Consider the following 12,250-nt stretch of genomic DNA (forward strand, 5'->3'; position numbering starts at 1 on the left):
CATCTGGAACATGCATTTCCCTGTCTCACCGAGCAATTTTGAGGCAAAATGCTTGGTACGTGGACACTCATGTTCTAGTAAGGGAGGCTTTATAAATATGGAAGGTAAGTAGGGAAGATAGTGCTGAAAGGAGAGATTAATAAAACTGGAACTTTTCAGCGTGGAAAAGAAACCTCTAAGGGGAGATATGATAGAGATCCATAAAATCACAACTGGGGCAAAGAGAAGTGAATAAAGAAGAGTTATTTATTTGTTCCCATAACAAAAGCACTGGGGGTCACCATATGAAATTAATGGGTAGCAGGTTTAAAACTAACAGAGGGAAGTATTTCTGTACACAACACACAGTCAAAGGACTGAAGAAAGAGCTAGATAAGTTCCAGGAGGATAGGTTCGTATGTGGCCAGCCAGAAAGTACCCGGATGCAAAACCATGCTCTGAAGTGTCCCTTGCTTCTGTTTGCCAGAAACTGGGAGTGGACAACAGGGATGGATCACTGGATTATTGTTCTGTTCATTCCCGCAGGGGCAGCCAGCACTGGCCACAGCTGGAAGACAGGACACTGGGCAAGAGGGACCCTTGGTCTGACAATAGGGGTGGGCAGTAATTTTTAACGGGGGACACTCCGAGAATCTGGCAAGCGGTCATGGGCCTCACTCTTCCATGATATTAATGGAGGAGGTGCAGGGTCTTGGATGGAAGTTAGGTGCAAAAGGGAGCTTGGGGTAAGGGACTGGGGTGCAGGCGGGGGTGTGGGATCTGGGAGGGAATTTGGGTGAAGGAGGGGGTTGTGAGCTAGGGCAGGAGACTGGAGTGCAGGGTCCAGGAGCAGGTATGGGTGTAGGGGAGGATTCTGACCTGGAGGGGGGTGTGTAGAGTCTGGGAGGGGGTTGTGACCTGGAGGAGGAATGTGGGCGGGAGGGTGCAGGAGCAAGGCTGTAGAGGGTTTGGATTACATGGGGTGTGGGAGGGAGAGTTGGGGAGGGGGAGTGGGATGGCGTAGGCAGACTGCAGCCAGGAAGCACTTACCTAGGCAGCTCGTGGCTTCCTCAGCCAGGCTGCCTACCTTCCATGCCCCGGCACTAGCTGCAGGGGCCATGTGTGGCTAAATTTGAACGCTTTGAGCACGGGTGGGGAGATGGGTGGGCAGGCAGGGAACCCAGCGGAGGCTCCTGTGGGCCAGGTTTGGCCCCTGGGCTGTATTTGGCCCACCCCTGTTATACAAGAATGGGAGCTGCCTCGAGCTGTGCAGAGTGAGTTGGTTCTTTAGTCCTAGAGCATGCGGGATGCCCCTGAGAGAGCTGTGAGTAAAGCAACAGAGCTACCGTGTTTGGAAGCAGGTTGCTCTAACTTTAGCCAGCCAGGATGGAGGGAGCTACGAAGAGGTCTGGAGATGGAAAAGAAGCCCAGGAGAGCTTATGTACTTCTCTGGATCAGACTAGGCGGAGCTCCTAGGAGTTGAGAGCCAGGAATTAGGAAAGGCACCACAAGAGGATTTGTCCCAGATGTGCGATTAAGGTAGGCTTCACATTTCAGCAGAGACAGAGAACAGTAAGAACTGAGCCTCCAGCTGCCGCTTTCCATACTCCGTATGCCCACAGGCCAAGATTTCCCATGGCGGCCATCACTTTGGGTGCAGTGGCGTCTGCGTGCCCAACTTGGGACACCTTACGGGTCTGATTTTCTTTTCATCAAACGCCAGCCACTGGCTGTCTGAAAAGCAGGTCTCATGTCCGGCACCTACCAACTGAATAGCCCAGAAGGACACATTGCTTTGGAATGTCTTGGCCTGAGAGCACTTCTGAGCACCTAGTGTAAGTGCACAGAGCCATGAAATCCAGCCAGGCTCCCCACGACACACCCCTAACTTAGCTGTTGACCTAGAAATCCGGAACCAACCAGAGCTGTGTGATGAACAAAAACCCGCCTGGGTGTCTTTTTTTGTGCAACCCTCTTGCTAGCTCTCATCTTGCCCTGCACAGTTTTGTACCAACTCAGACTAGGTGCCATTCAGCATGTCACGTCTCTGTCTCTGTGTAGCACCTGGGGCGCTTTGGGTAAATGTCAGCTAACAGGGACATGAGTGGGTGGACGTTAGCTAATCACAGTGTAAACCTCTCCTCTCGCAAACAGAACTGCAGAGCCTTACACAAGATGCTGTATCTCAGGCAGAACGAGGAGATCAATACATCAAGGACTCAGTGGAAAGAGAGATCTCTGCAGAGCCCCACGCAGGTGAGTGAGCACTGGAAATGCCTCTTACAGCGAGTGCAACAGAAATCTGTCACACAGCAGCTCTTAGCATCCTGTCTTGTCAGATATTCCTCTTTCATACTCAGATCTCTGTCAGAGCTTCTCACCAGGCCTGAATGTCTTCTGCTCTTCCGTCCCTTTCCAATAGCAGGCTGGAATAGAACTGACTCTTCTCCTTTTCATGCCGCGGGGATGTCCTCTGTGTCTCTTAGCATGACACCTCTCTTCCTTGGCTGGCACAGAGGCACTTTGATTGTTGCTGTCTCCTGGTACAGGGTTTTAGGGCAGTGCAGTGAATTGATGACCCTGTTCTCTCAGGTAGATGTTGCCTGGATACAAAAAGATGGCAGGGTGCTGGTGATGGATGGACTCAGGTAGAAAACTGAATAACTTTCGGTTTTGATTTGAGCAGGTGACGAGGTTGTAGTCAAAGCCGAGGAAGGAATCCCAGTGAGCCTGGAGCTGTACAGCACGTTGCCTGGACACCCAGAAGAAACTCTTTTCCAGTACCCTGAGCAGGAACCAATCTGTGAGGATCAGGGCAAGGTCAGCATCCAGGGGACATACCCTGATGGCAACAGCCTGGGGGAACTGGCTGCAGGTGAGAGAGACTTCTCTAACTTCACCACAATCGTTGTCCAAGAGGAGAGCCTCCCCAGAGAGGCTCCTTACCTCTGTTCCCAGTGTGGGAAAAGCTTCCTCTATGAGCAGCAGTGTGTGCTGCATCAGCAGATCCATGACGGAGCCCACACACCTCCTGAGTGCAGCAAGAGCTTGAAGCAAAACCACCCTCTGAAATCCTGCCCACGGATCCCCTCAGGGGAGAAACTCTACAGCTGCCCTGAGTGTGAGCGGAGCTTCTCTCTCAAGTCGAGCCTCAGCCAGCATCGGCTCTCCCATGCCGGGGACCGGCCACATACCTGTGCTGAGTGCAAAAAGAGCTTCCGGCTGAAGATCAACCTCTTGATCCACCAGCGGAGTCACGCAGGGAAGAGCAGAGGCTTCTATATCTGCAACGAGTGTGGGAGGGGCTTTAACCACCACTCCAACTTCATTAGGCACCAGATGATCCACACCGGGGAGAGGCCGTATGGCTGTCCTGAATGTGGGAAAACTTTCATGCGGAAGGAGCACCTCCTGGCCCATAGGCGCGTGCACACGGGAGAACGGCCCTACCAGTGCCCCCAGTGCCGGAAGAGTTTCACCCAAAAGCAGCATCTGGTGGGACATCAGCGCATTCACGCAGGGGACAATCTCTCGGGGCCGCTGATGGCACAGAAACGCTCGCGCGACCTGCCAGGCAAAGCGTACCCAGCAGCGCCTGTGTCTGCGCACTTAGTGCACAAGCAGTTCCCCCCATAGATGCTTTGCTAAATGCTGCCAGGCAGCACTGGCTGGGGACAATGACCAGGAGGCATCTGAGCAAGAGAGTGAGACCAAGTCACTAGTGACGTACAGGGAACTAAACGTTAGCGGGATGGTCCGTGGAGAGCTGTGGGTTGCTGCTTTGATAACAGTTGAGTCCGTTCCCATCGTGGTAAAAAAACAGCGAGGCAGCTTCATTCCTCTATGTGAAGCTTGTTCTTTTCCTGTGTTTCTCTTGCTAATGAATGACACTGGATCTGGCTTCAGCCAGTGAGTGCTCGTTTCAGTATTCAGGGCTGTTTGCCCCGTCAGTCAGTGTTCCCAGCTTGGGGTATGCAGGTAACATGCTTTCGAAAGAGGAAGCCATCCCTGTCACTTAACAGAATACATTCACCTTCTTTTTTTTTTTTTTTTTTTTAAACCATTTCCAGTCATTGTTAGTGGCTTACATTCAGTGTTCTTGATAGGAGCAGACATCTTTCCCCTGGGGCTGTCTTGAGCACCATTCAGATGATGGTTTCCATGCTGGAGACCTCACAAGTCTGCCACCAACCTGTGAGCATCATGAAATCTGGATAGAGGTCCATGAGCCCATTGAAGGAACAGACTCTCTGGGGGACACTTTCAGCAGTGCCTGAGTGACTCAGTCCCATTGACTTTCCAGGAGAGCTGGGCCCATCCCCCAACCAGAGGTAGTAGCTAATTAATGTTTACATTCCTCTATTTGTACTCATGTGAGCAGAACACTTGTTCTGGGAGACGGTCACACATGGGGCATTCATCTCTCAAATCCTCTTTTCAATGTGTGTACAAACAAAATGTATGATCAACAGCAAAACAAAGATACTGTCAGAAACTGCCTGTCTGCCAAATGCAGTTCACCGTCAGTCTGTTGCATTACACTTCTGCGTCTGGTCTGAAATGCCGCGCTGCGCAGGGAGAGCGTCGGGAAGAATTCTTACTGAAAGCGTTTGAGAGAATTCCAAAAAAAAAAAAAAATCTTACTGGAAAAAGTTGTCTGATGACTGTGGTCCTGGGAGACTTGGCACCTTCCTTGTCTGCCTAATAGTGAATTCATATGTCCATAGCTGAGCAGATATTGGTCCCGTTGATTTCTAGAGGACTGATCATAGGTTAACTGCTCACCAGTGAGAGAAAGGGGTTCAAAATCTAATCCAAAGGGTTTGGGCCCTACAGAAGCTGGGAGGGAACAGTGGGTCTGAGAAAAGTTGTGTGTGTAGAGGTCTTGGAAACTCACCTAGTCTTACTAGACCACTTGCCCGACACAAGAAGATTTCAGAAAGACGGGTGGTGTTCTGTGATGGCCAGGCATGAGGAAAGGCTCCCACCAGAACAGCATGGGGGAGTCTATGGCTCAGCCACTGCTTTTTTCAGGAGACAGGCTGAGCTTCCTGCAGGCCAGGGAGAAGGGGTGGAACTAATTTTTCTGATCCATCACTTGGCCCTGCAACCTGCATCTTTCTGGGTTTTGGAAATGCCATAGCCAGGCAGGGCTGCAATACGGTAGGTATTTAGAAGGTGGTTCCCAGTCATCAGTTGACTTCAAAAGTTGCGGATATTCAGCTTCATCCCTTTATTTTGAAGCCACTGAGAGTGTGCTGAAGTTAGATAACCGTGGCTGGTGTGTGGAAGCTAGCGTGAGCTAATTGGGGTGTGGATGTTTGAGCTTGGCCTGGAGCTGGGCTCTTGGACCCTGAGAGGTGACTGTCTACACTCTGCAATTAAGCAGCCTCTTAGTAGAGCCAGCTGGCTTGGGCCAGCGGTGAGGGTCTGATTGCACCATAGACATTGCCATGGATCAAGAGCTCTCTGTACTCATTCTGTGGGCTGTAAAAAATCCAGCTTAGGTCCCTCTAGAGCTGTGGCTCTCAACTAGGAGTCCATGTATCCTAGGCGGTACACAGAGGTCTTTCATCAGCTCAGCTGGATATTTGCCTAGTTTTACAACAGGCTAGCAAAGTCAGTGCAAACAGAAATTTTGTACAATGACTTGTTTCTACTGATCTCTACATCATACTGTGAAATGCAAGTACAATATTCCAGTTGGTTTATTTTATAAGTACATGGTAAAATGAGAAAGGAAGCACTTTTTCAGTGATAGAATGCCACAACTTTTTTGTATTTTTGTCTGATTTGTAAGTAAGTAATTTTTAAATAAGATGAAACTTGGGGATTGCAAGGAAGAGCAGTTTCCTGAAAGGCATTGAGTGGTGTAGAATGCTTGAGAGCCATTGCCTTGAAGGTTCTCCTCTCCTCTCTGACTGTCTCCTATGGGTTGCTAGTATCAGAGGGGTAGCCATGTTAGTCTGTATCTGCAAAAAGAACGAGAAGTCTTGTGGCACATTGCAGACTGAGAGTCTTGGAGCATAAGCTTTCGTGGGCAAAGCCCCACTTCATGAGATGGATTGCTGTGGTTTAAGCCTGTTGTGTCTGTGCAAAGCCTCGTGCCTAAATCCATGCCTGCTCCATGTTAACACCTTTTGTCAGCAAAACTAGGTTGTCCATGATGGAGCCAGTGCAACAGTCTGCAGTCCATGGATCTACACATCAGCACAGCAGGCAGCATTACAAGTTGGAATGGTGAAGCTAAGTGTGGGCAGAATCAATGGTTACTGCAATAGTCCACTGTGTCTGCACTGCCCACCAGGGTTAGCTGAGTCTTTGTGGGCAGATTTGTACTGCCCCCACTATTTCTGTACCGCTGCATTGTGGCACCTAACCCACACATGTTTAGCCCAACTCCTCAGAGTGGGAAGAGGGGCATTTGTTGGAAGCTCTTAATGAGGTTGAGCAAGTGCCTGCCTCAGCCAGGAAGGAGTTAATGAGCATTTGTGGGCACAACCAGCTCCCAAACCTGCACTTACGTGAAACCTGCTGCACCTGGAGAAGAGCAGCTCCCTAACAGGCACCAAGCTCTGCAAGGGAGTCATGCAGAGGGAAGCAGAGGCAGGGCCCAGAGTTCCCTGAATCCACGGAACAAGGGATGCTGACTGAGGAGGCTGCTGCCCCCATCCTCTGGTAAGCAAAGAACCTTTTAAAAATTGTTTTCATTTCTTAGAGCCCAGCCTGGCCCTCGACTGACAAAGGCTCAACCCACCTTTGGCTCAGAGGCTCCATGAGCTGGGGGGATCCAGACTGCAGGACTATCCTATTTTACCCTTTTTGTTTGAACTGTTGGGGAAAGTAGAACTGTCCCCCGATACTCACAGCTGGAGGCACCACTCCTTTTCAGATTGGCTCGTAGTTGGCCCCCAAGTTCTTACCTGGATGCTAAGACCGCAGCACCCCAAGGAGGGCACTGGGAACAAAAGGAGGTGCTCCCACTGACCCCAGCAGGGGTTGCTCTAGGGATAAAGCCTGCGACAGTTGCTATGCAGCGGGCGGCTGGAAGGATGCAAGAACCCTGCAACTCCTTGGCACCTGCTGCTGCTTTCTGTATTCATCTCACTTATGGGAGCGCTTGCCACCCCCCACTGTCTCTCCCTCCATGTGAGGGGAGTGCTCACCCCCCCACCCCCGCTGTTCCTCCCTCTGCCTGAGGGGAACGCTTATCACCCCACTGCCCCGCTTGAGGAGAGCATTCACCACACCCCATGCTGTCCCTCCCCACGCCTGAGGGGAGCGCTCACCACCTGCCCCTGATGTCCTGCCCCCCCCCCCCCGACGGGAGCACTCACCACACCCCCACCATCCCCCCAGAGGGGAGTCCTTGCCACCCCCACACTGTTCCTCCCTATGCCTGAGGGGAGCACTCGCTGCCACCCCTCGCTGTCCCTCTCCCCTCCTGAGAAGAGCACTCACCCACCCACTGTCCATCCCCTCACCTGAGGGGAGCGCTGGCCACCCCCTCTACTGTTTCTTCCCGTGTCTGAGGGGAGCACTGGCCTCCACTCTTCCCACTGTCCCTCCCCTCACCTGAGGGGAGCACTGGCCTCCACTGTCCATCCCCTCACCTGAGGGGAGCGCTGGCCACCCCCTCTACTGTTTCTTCCCGTGTCTGAGGGGAGCACTGGCCTCAACTCTTCCCACTGTCCCTCCCCTCACCTGAGGGGAGCCTTCGCCACCCCCGACACTGTGCCTACCTGTGCCTGAGGGGAGTGCTTGCCAACCCCACGTTGACCCTCTCCCCTGCATGAGGAGACCTTTTGTCAAGCCCCTGAATGCCTCTCCCCTGCCTGAGGAGAGTATGGACCCTCCCCAGAGTCTCTCTCCCGGCCTGAGACGGCTATGGGCAATTCCCTCATCACCCCACATGCTGGAGGATAAACAGTTGACCCCACCCACCCTGCTTTCCCCCACTGCCATGCCAGAGGGGGATGCAGTCTGAGGCCAACCTCCCGACTGCCCTTCCGCTGCCTGAGGGGAGCACGATGATTTTCTCCCCACCCCTGTGGCAAACGAGGAGTGTGGGTGATCTCCATCCGCTGCTGCTCCAACTGCCTTCCCCCCCCCCGTGCCTGAGAGGGGCAGGAGCAACCTCCTGCCTGTCTCCCTTTTCTGCCCTGGAGGAGACATGCAGGGGACCCCAGCAGTCCTCCACCTCTGCTTGAGGGAGCGCCATCGCCCCATTGCCTATTTTGCTCTGAAAAGTATCAGAGAGGGAGCTGTGTTAGTCTGTATCCACAAAAACAACAAGAAGTCCTGCGGCCCCTCGTAGACTTAACTGATATTTTGGAGCATAAGCTTTCGTGGGCAAAGACCCTCTTTGTCGGATGCAAGGGAGTGGAGATTCCAGAGGTCTAATGATACAGGCTCATGAAAAGGAGGCAGTCCCAAACAAGAGGAGCAGGTAATGTGGAGGTGTCTACATGATGTTCACACCTCCCCATTAGCTGCTCATCAACTCTGGCCTTTGTCTTGTTTGGGATTCCCCCCTTTTCATGAGCCTGTATCATTAGATCTCTGGAATCTCCACTCTGTTGCATCTGATGAAGTGGGTGTTTGCCCATGAAAGCTTATGCTCCAAAATATCAGTTAGTCTATGAGGTGCCCCAGGACTTCTCGTCGTTTTGGCTGTGAAAGGCATTTGCAGGGTTACTGCAGCAGAAAGCAGCCTGTCTGGGAAACAGGGAGTGACCCCTGTGCCCTGCAGGTGGGAACTTTCCTCACTGTGAGCAAAGCCAGTTACTTCTGCAGAGAGGGCAGCACCCTGGGGCAGCAGTCCCCTACACACTCCACCATTTTCTGGCTTGTGATGCCTCATCCAGATAGGTGGATCCCTTTCCTTCCCGCCCCCACACCTCCACCTTACAAAGGGTACCCAGGGAAAGCCACCCTGGGAGTTGCCACTTGGGGCAGATGATATTACTGACCTATCCATTGTAAACCCACCTGCCCCTTCCCTTTGTATGCTCCTTCTCTATTGCCCTTGGAAAGACCATGAAAGGTACAGAGTGGTGGTTGGGCTATCCCTTAAGCAGGTGTCAGAAGAGTGTATGGACAAGGTATCACACTAGTCAACTGGGTCAGCAGGGGTCAGGGATACCTGAACCCACATAATGAGTGTGCCCTGGGTTTCTTATCCCCCAAACGAGGCAGAAATGTTGCAAGCAAGAAACTAGAATCTGTCACTCTACTCTGTTGATTAGGCATCAACTGGAGTACTGTGTCCAGTTCTGGGTGCCACATTTCAGGAAAGATATGAAAACATTGGAGAAGGTCCAGAGACGAGCAACAAAAACAATTAAAGGTCTAGAGAACATGACCTATAAGAGAAGATTGAACGAGCTGGGTTTGTTTTGTCTGGACAAGAGAAGACTGAATGGGGACGTGTAATGGCTGAAAGGTTGCTGTGAAAAAAGAAGAAGAAAAATTATTCTCCTTAACCTCTGATAGTAGGACAAGAAGCAATGAGATTGCATTGCAGCAAGGGAGCTTTAGGTTGGAAATTGGGAAAAATTTTCCCAACCTGTCAGGGTGGTTAAGAATTGTCTTGGGAAGATATGGAATCTCCATCCTTACAGCTTACTAAGAGCCGGTTAGACGATCACGTGTCAGGGATGGTCTAGATTGGGGTGGGCAATAATTTTTGCAGAGAAGCCTCTCCACAAATTTTGGTACTGGTTGTGGGTTTGGCTTTGGGACCCCCCAGAAGGAGCAGGGCCTTGGGCAGAAGCATTGAGCTGGGGGCTACAGCGAGATGGAGTGTGTGAGTATGAAAGAGAAACACTTTGTGTGTGAGACAAACTGTGACACAGACAGTGTGTGCGCTGCAGTGCGTACGTGATCCTGGCTATGTGTGCATGGAGTAGATTGGGTTTGTGTGACAGCAACACAGAGGGTGTGTGCTGGCTGTGACTAGGTAAGTTTCTGAGAAGAGCCACCCTCTCTCTCTTTAAGGGAAATCTGTCTGGCTCGGTTCTGTCCACCTGCTCCCCTGCTTAGCTCTTATCATCCATGCTTCAGACTGGAGCAGCTCCACTGTCTCTCTCTGCCTGTTTTATAGAGATAGGGTGCAGGGGAACATCCTGATCTCAGCACTACGCTCTCCCTTCTACCCCTCCCACTCTTCACAGCTAACGGGAGAATCCTAAGAGCAGCTCAGCTGCAGACAGAACCGGACATGGGGTGGGCAGCTGAAAACATGCAACTGTCTGTAAGTGTATCGGCTCTGCTCATCAGCTAAGCCAGTGGAAGAGAAATGCATGGCGGGCCAGATCCAAACCCCAGGGCTGATTTTGCCCAACCCTGGTCTAGATGGTGGCATGAGTGCAGGGGACTGGACTTGATCTCTTCAGGGTCCTTATGGTTCTGGTATTCTGTGATTCTAGGGAGTAGCTAAGAACCCAGCCAGCTCCTGAATCCCCCTGGGGCAAAGCAGAGGGATGCTGCGGGAAGGCTTCTGTTGCTGATTAGCTGTAGTTAAGTGGGTCATACCCACAAAAGCTCATTACCTAATCAACAAAATTGTTAGGCTACATCTACACTAGAGGGTTTGTCCACAAAACTGGCAATTTGATGACAAAACCCATGGAGTTTCTAAACACAAAATGCGTTTTGTCAACAGTCTTGACAAAATTTGGCATTTCTGCTCACACCATTCTGCTTTAACACCTTTGTTGACAATTTCTGTTGACAAAAAAGCTGTGTGGCCACTCCTGGGAACCCTCTGTGAATGGACAGGGTCCCCACACAGCCCTGTCTGCTGGGCTTCTGGTTGGCTGTTCTATCGAGGAAGCAGATCGACAGAGCAATCTGCTTTTGGGTATGCACGTGATCTGTCGACAGCCATTTTGTCTTTTAAAAAATGGAAGTTAAATCCTAGTGAGGAAAACAAAAAGGAACATAAACTCTGCCAAGTGTAAAAATATAATTAGGAAGGCCAAAAAAGAAATTGAACAATAGTTAGCCAAAGAGTCAAAAAGTAATAGCAAAAAAAAATTTAAGTACATCAGAAGCAGGAAGTCTTCTAAACAAACAGTGAGGCCACCGGATTTTTGAGATGCTGAAGGAGCACTCAAGGATGATAAGGCCATTGCAGGGAAACTAAATGGTTTCTTTGCATCAGTCTTCATGGATAAAGATATCAGGGAGATTCCTAAACCTGAGCAATTCTTTTCAGGTAACAAATCTGATGAACTGTTTCAAATTGAGGTGTCATTAGAAGAGGTTTTGGAAAAAATTGATAAACTAAATAGTAATAAGTCACCAGGACCAGATGGCATTCGCCCAAGAGTTCTGAAGGAACTCAAATGTGCAACTGCAGAACTACTAACTGTAATCTGTCATTTAAATCAGTTTCTGTTCCAGATGATTGGAGGATAGCTAATGTGATGCCAATCTTTAAAAAGGGCTCCAGAGGTGATCCTGCAACTACAGGTCAGTCAGTCTAGTAAAGAACAGAATTTGTTGGGGAAGAGTCAACATGGCTTTTGTAAAGGGAAGTCGTGCCTCACCAATCAGTTAGAATTTTTTGAAAGGGTCAATAATCGTGTGGATAAGGGGGATCCTGTGGATACAGTGTACTTAGATTTTCAGAAAGCTTTTGACAAGGTCCCTCACCAAAGACTCTTAAGCAAAATTAACTGTCATGGGATAGGAGGGAAGGTCCTCTCTTGGACTGGTAACTGGTTAAAAGATTGGAAACAGAGGTAGGAATAAACCATCCGTTTTCAGAACGGAGAGAGGTAAATAGTGGTGTCCCCCGACGTCTGTACTGAGACCAGTCCTATTCAACATATTTATAAATGATCTGGAAAAAGGCATAAACAGTGAGGTGGCAAAATTTGCAGGTGACACAAAACTACTCCAAATAGTTAAGTCCCAAGCAGACTGTGAAGAGCTACAAAAGGATCTGAATAAATTGGGTGACTGGGCAACAAAATGGCAGATGAAATTCAGTGTTGATAAATGGAAAGCAGTGTACATTGGAAAATATAATCCCAACTATACTTATAAATTGATGGGGGTCTGACTTAGCTGTTACCACTCAAGAAAGGAATCTTGGAGTCATCATGGATAGTTCTCTGAAAACATCCACTCGCTGTGCAGTGGTAGTAAAAAAGCTACCAAAATGTTGGAAATCATTAAGAAAGGAATAGATAATAAAACAGAAAATGTCATATTACCTCTACATAAATCCATGGTACATCCACATCTGGAATACCTTGTG

At 50.1% G+C, this 12,250-nt stretch overlaps 1 protein-coding gene and 1 long non-coding RNA gene across 2 annotated transcripts in view; both read left to right on the forward strand.

Moving 5' to 3' along the window:
* The window catches only part of LOC142008351 (uncharacterized), a 37,647-nt gene that overhangs the window by 4,813 nt on the left and 20,584 nt on the right, over positions 1 to 12,250 (forward strand). Inside the window, exons 5-6 of the mRNA XM_074985531.1 lie at positions 2,134 to 2,235; positions 2,666 to 3,602. Coding sequence (XP_074841632.1) covers positions 2,134 to 2,235; positions 2,666 to 3,602 — 1,039 coding nt within the window. The remainder of the gene's footprint in view (positions 1 to 2,133; positions 2,236 to 2,665; positions 3,603 to 12,250) is intronic.
* On the forward strand, positions 522 to 1,684 carry LOC142008224 (uncharacterized). The gene is made up of 3 exons (XR_012644113.1): positions 522 to 596; positions 1,443 to 1,518; positions 1,602 to 1,684. It is a non-coding gene; the product is annotated as an uncharacterized LOC142008224 (long non-coding RNA).

The sequence above is a fragment of the Carettochelys insculpta genome, chromosome 2 (assembly GCF_033958435.1).
Source record: "Carettochelys insculpta isolate YL-2023 chromosome 2, ASM3395843v1, whole genome shotgun sequence".
In the NCBI taxonomy this organism is placed as follows: domain Eukaryota; kingdom Metazoa; phylum Chordata; order Testudines; family Carettochelyidae; genus Carettochelys; species Carettochelys insculpta.